General features: G+C 48.2%; 1 protein-coding gene across 2 annotated transcripts in view; it reads left to right on the top strand.

Moving 5' to 3' along the window:
* Positions 1–1,185: 1,185 nt before the first annotated feature.
* Positions 1,186–6,000, top strand: part of RAB3GAP2 (RAB3 GTPase activating non-catalytic protein subunit 2) — a 95,926-nt gene continuing 91,111 nt past the window's right edge. For both annotated transcript variants that reach the window (XM_059146621.1, XM_059146620.1), the window contains exon 1: positions 1,186–1,430. In XM_059146621.1, the coding sequence (XP_059002604.1) occupies positions 1,316–1,430 (115 nt within the window). In that variant the 5' untranslated portion in view covers positions 1,186–1,315. The remainder of the gene's footprint in view (positions 1,431–6,000) is intronic.

Here is a 6,000-nt window from a genome sequence, read left to right as displayed (position 1 = left end):
TCTGCTCAGCAGGGAGCCTGCTTCCTCATCTCTCTCTGCTTGCCTCTGCCTACTTATGATCTCTCTCTCTGTCAAATAGATAAATAAAATCTTTAAAAAAAAAAAAGTGAGATAAGCCACACTCTATCAGGATGGCACTGTGACTACCCCAAACAATGGTCAGAACAATACTTAAAAAAATATAAAGTGCCATGTAATAAAAGTGGGCTACTCTACTTTGTGCAGACATTCCACTCCACTTATTCCTTTAGTAAATATTTATTAAGCACTACCTGCCGGTCCTATGCTAGACACTGTTGATACAAAGAGGAGTTAAATGAGATCCCAACCTCCAAGAGTTTACACAACAAAGTCTGCTCCTGATTCGGCAACCCTCCACACCCACCCCAACAAGACTAAAGAGACAACCACTATGTAAGGGCCCCCTGTCATGTTCTGTCCAACCGCTTAGTCCTTCTCCCCTTCCTAGCATTGTCACGATTTCAGTTAAATGGTTGAGTCATTAATTGCTCAATACCTATCTGCCACTAAAATTTTAGCCCCGTGGAACAAGTATTTCATCCCTTTTATTCTCTGCTTCATACCCAGCGCTTCGCGTGGTTGGCACAGAAAAGACCCGCAACAAGTATTTGCTGAATGGACGGATGAACGTTACAGTGAATGAAAAACCAAGTGGGTGTCCAAAACTTAAAAGTCTGTAATACAACGTAACTGTATTAGGCCGTGCATAGTACTACGGGAATTTGCAGGAGGAGCATTTAAACGTTAATCTTCACGGGGCTGATTCGCAAAAGAGAAAGCGAGCTCTTCAAACTCGGAGGCTTGGGTGGTGGACCGTCCCCCTCCGGCCTGCGCTGAGCTGCACAGGGATTCTTCTCTGGAATATCAGGATCGTGCCAACAGTAGGACATCAATAAGATTGGTTAAATGACTCAAAGGCTGGCGGGCACAACGTCCGATTAGGTCATCTCTGGCTTAAAGCCATAACAAATAAAAGGGTTCGTTCCCGGGTGTCGGCGCAGAGCCCGGACGAAACCCGGCAGGCAGGGTCCACGTCGACGTCGGTTCCCCGGCAGCCGCCGGTCACGTGACTCGGACCTCGCCAGCCACCCCCCCCCCCGCCCCCGGCGCCTGGGCCGTCCCGCGCCTGCGCAGCGCTCCGAGACGGCGGGCCCGAGCGCGCTGACAGCTTCCGGTTTGGTTTCCCCGCCCCTGCGCGGCTAAAGCAGTGCGGACTCGGCCGTGGAAGCCGTGGGGTCTCGGGGGGCAGGGCGTGGTGAGGTGCGGTGGGTGCCCGAGCGGGGTTCCCGGAGCCATGGCTTGCTCCATTGTCCAGTTCTGCTACTTCCAGGACCTCCAGGCCGCCCGGGACTTCCTCTTCCCTCATCTGCGGGAGGAGACCCCCAGCGGCGCCGTGCGGAGGGACCCCAGTAAGTGCCCCTCGGCTCCCCCTTCGCCCTCTCCGTCGCGGGTTCGGGTCTCCCGGCCGCCCCGCTGCCGCTGCCTTCAGGGCGCCTGGTTGCCCCAGCTCTTCCCTCTTCGCACCGCGATGATCCCCTGCCCCTCCTCGTCCTCCAGCTCCGTCCGCCTCGGCGGCGTCGGTGTTGTCTTCCTCTCGCCCAGCTCTCTCCTGAACCTTCGCCCTCTGGCCAGAACTGCGCCCTGCGTCCTGTCGCTTCTGCCGACCCCACTGCCCTCGCCCTCCTCCCCAGCCTCCTGTCCGAGAGCCCTCTCCAGCTCCCCCTCCCTCCACCGTTCCGGGTGCCGCACGGCTTGCTCGGCGATCGCATCCTCCGCCCCGTGCCTTGCCAGCTGTCAGCGCTCTCCCCCGGTGCTGCCTCAACCCCGCGCCCTCTCCTCCATCCCTGGGGCCTTCTGCCACCCTCCCTCCTGAAAGTGTTCCTCGTCGCCCGGTCTCCCTTCTTCCGGCCCCTTCCCCCACCATTCAGATGTAGAGCATCAATGTCTGATTGACAAGTGAGTGACTCCTGAGGTGGTGAGTAAGCGTCTCCCATAGAAGGAAAACCTGCCAGGAGGTGAGGGCGACTCGACAGTGGGAACGAAAATTACAGCCACACGGCCGGGAAAAGTTAATTTCCTGGACTGCGAAGAGACGCCTCCCCCCTGTCGTTATCACCGAGGAGTGTTAAGTAAGCCCTGGTCCAGGTGGTATGAAGTCCCAAGTGGGTTTCTTAGATCCTGCATAGCTTCTCAGAATTGCCCACGTTTCTCCCATTTGTGTTTATTGGTTTCTTCGTGTTTCCCACCTGAAGCACGTTTGGTTTTGTAGTACCGCGCTGTCATTTTGGTCATTTTGTGCTATACTGGAATGGTGAGAAAAGGCCCAGTAAGTAAACTCCTTCCCGTTTCTTAAATGTAGAAGATACCAAATCGGAGGGATCGGTGCATATTTACTCTGTGCGGGTCAGTAGTGCTGCAGAGCAAGTCAGGGGGGCGGTCTCTGCCCTCTAGGAGCTGTGGTTTACCGGTACAAAAATTAACAGCCATCGGTGTGATTGATACACATGTGTCTATATATCCATACATGCACATGTAGGTATTGGCACTAGCGGACCCTCCCTGAAGTGGTCATACGGAAGCCCACCTTCGAAGTAATGGTTAGATGTGTAGGGGAGGGGTCATAGGATGTGCAGAGGAAGGGAGGCCTGAAATGAGGTGACATTTAGAGAACTAAGAAGAGCTGCCTGCCTGAAGACGGAGGTGTGGGGAGATGAGGCTGTAAGGTGGTAAGGGGTTTGTTTGCTCAGGAGAGACCTACGGAAGTAGTGGGACGTGTGAAAGACTTCCAGCAGAGAAAGGACATGGTCAGGTTTGTACTCGCAGTCAGCCACGTTTTTGGATACCTGTTCTGTGCCTTGGTGGCAGTGTGGCAAGATGGAAAGCAGGGAGATTGGTGGGAGGTTGTGCCAAAAATCCCAAGAAGCCTTGTGAGCTTGAACTAAAATCACCTCCGCAGGACTTGAGAGGAAGAGATAGGAGTGGGAAGCCATTCAGGAGGTAGAGTCTGCAGGACCTGGTGAAGATCCATCCGGTGGTGGGGGCGTAGCTGATGACGGAAATTGCTGAGAATGCCTTTGGCCTGGGCGAGGATGTTTAATGGGAGAGAATGAAGGAGGTAGGCTTTGGACCTTTTGCATGTGAAATGTTTCTGGTATGTCCAAGGGAGGGAGTGCAGTCAAACACAATCTAGAGGTCTAAAAGTTAGACCCCGGGCCAGCGATGTTAATTTGAGGATTACCGGCTGGAAGGGTCGGTTCAGTCTCTAAGATGGTGTATGCAGTGAAGCGAACCAAGTACTGAAGATGAACCCTTAGAGGAGCTGCTGTTTATGAGTCATGTAGAGGTTAATGAGAAGAAAACAGAGAAAGGGAGGAAAACCAGGTGAGAGCAATGCCAGGGAGCACAGGGAACAGAGGATGTGATGAAGCGGCAGAGCGTCGTCAGCAGTTGCAGCTGAGCTGAGGTCGGCTAAGGTGAGAATGCACGAGTGCCCATTGCTTTGGGGAAGATGCAGGTGGCTGGGACCTTAGGACAGTTTCTGTGGACTGGTGGAGGCACAAGGCATATTTACAGGCCACTGAGGAGCTAAAACAAAGAAGTTGACTTTTTCAAGGGGCCAGGTTGTGAAGGATGGTGGATCCAGGACGGTGGACAGGGGATGTAGAGGAAACAACACATTTTCTCGATCCCTCTGCCACTCCCCTGCTCTTCTTCCATCTGGGCAGCGGCACCCGTCTTGTCACAGAACTTCCTGCTTCCGCTCTTGGCTTCTTGTAATTATTTTCCAAAAGCAGCCAGAGTGAGCTTTTAAAGACAATTTAGATCATGACATGCCCCTTTATAACTCTATAGCTTTTAATTGCACTTAATATAAAATCTGAAGGTCTTACATTGTTTATAAGGCCCATGAGGCCCTGCCTCCTGCCGCTTCTTCCACCCCATTTTACTCTCTGCTTACCTCTTGTGCTTCAGGCACGCTTTGTTGTGGTTAAACCAGTCAGGCTCATTTGTGCTGGAGGCCTGTGCCCTTGCTCTTGCCTCTGCTTTGGAGGCTGTATGCAGATCTGCATTCTAGACACGTCTTGTTGGTCAAGTCTCATCTCAGCTGTCAACACCTCCTGGAGGCTTTTTCTGATCACTAAATCTAATGTAGTCATTCCTGCCCCCCCCCCCATCATTTTGTTACTCTGAGTCATATTGTCTTGTTTTTGTCCCTGTGTCTGTGTTGTCCAGTATGGTAGCCTCTAGCCACATGTAACTCTTGAGCCCTTGAAATGTGGCAAGTGCTACCAAAGAACTGAATTTTTAATTTTACTTAATTTAAGCTTAAATTAATTAAAATGTTCCAGTTGCGGCTAGTGCCTACCATATTGTATAGCACAATTAGAGGTGCCAAAATTTAGGCACATACAGGTTAAATACTTGTCCAGGGTCACACAGTGAAGGCTAGTCTAACGATATGAACTCAATCCAGGCAGTTGGGGGTGTATAGTCATACCCCTAAGCATCTGGATTAATTTGCTGTATGTGCTTACAGGCTTACAAGTGTGATTTAATTTATTATCCTTTCAAATCAAATTCTTAGGTTTGTGTATATTGGTATTATTGGGGCTTTCATCAATTCATGTGGAAAATAAATGGAGAAAGAGCTTAACCAGTGAGCCCCTTTGCCAAACCAATATTTTACAGTTAAAACAGTGCTTTAATTTACTAATAAAGATCATAAAAATATCTTGTCCTACTCTTAATAATGTATTTGGAATTCTAGGGATGACTAGTGCTATAGATTCCCATAATCACTGCGTGTCTTGTTTTATTAAAAAACAAACAAAGAAAAATAATAGAATTTGTAAAGGGCTCTTCATTAAGAGAAACTGAACTACTCATGTAGGACCTGCCTTAACCTATTGATGGTGTTTGACCTTGCTTTGCTTCACATTTATTAGTGTTATAAATGATTATTGGGAAAGGAGTCATGAGATCTTTTTATCTTCCTAGCTTATATAGTTTTAATTTCTTATGCCAGCTCATTTATAGGGGATATGTAAAACCAGAACAACAATAATGATAATCTTGAAGGCTTATTAGTTGTTTTGATTATTTCAATGTGGACAGCTGGCATAGACCTAATGATAACTGGCACATGGGCACCCAGAACTCAGTACTGCTCTCTTCCATGTTTGAATTGTTGGAGAATAACAGAATGACTTTGTTACTTTGTATCTTCAATTGAGAAATGAGACTATCTTCTGTGGCTTTAAAGATTTTTTTTTTTTTTTTAATTTGTCAGAGAGAGTGTGCACACAAGCAGGGGGAACAGCAGGCCGAGGGAGAAGCAGGTTCCCTGCTGAGCAAGGAGCCCAAGGCAGGACTTGATCCCAGGACACTGGGATCATGACCTGAACTGAAGGCAGATGCTTAACTTACCGAGCCACCCAGGTGTCCCTCTTCTATGGCTTTAAAAGAGGTCTAGAACCTTACTATTTCTTAATGTTTACATTAGTGATAACTATTAATACTTGTTTCTACTCAGATGCTATTTCAGACAAAACGTTTGGTTTCATACTTTGAAATTTCAGAGATGGGTAATAGTAGGGGTCCTCACATAAACTACAGTGGCATAATTTCCAGTGAGACTGGATTTTTAGACCAGAACTTTGTGATATTTAAAATCAAGTTGGGCAGAGAAAGAAATGCATGTACAGAGAGGGAGAATCAGAATATTTGGAGGTAATGGGTATTACAGTATTGTGGATCTCCTAATTTACTTGATAAGAAAATAATTTCCTAGTGACATACTAAAAAAGTAAGGCAGCTTTCCTTCTCACCTCTTACCAGAAAGAGAAGATAAAGCATGCAGGGAGTTATGTTGGAGTCATCAATTAAAGTCGTGTTTTTATACAGTCACTGAGCAGAGTGTGCTTTTTAGGATCACCTGAAATCATGGGATTACTTTACACGATGGGATATTACAAAGGA

This window comes from Mustela lutreola, chromosome 14 (genome assembly GCF_030435805.1).
Source record: "Mustela lutreola isolate mMusLut2 chromosome 14, mMusLut2.pri, whole genome shotgun sequence".
Classification (NCBI taxonomy): domain Eukaryota; kingdom Metazoa; phylum Chordata; class Mammalia; order Carnivora; family Mustelidae; genus Mustela; species Mustela lutreola.
Note: the sequence above shows the minus strand (reverse complement) of the source record. Positions and strands in the feature narration are given on the sequence as shown.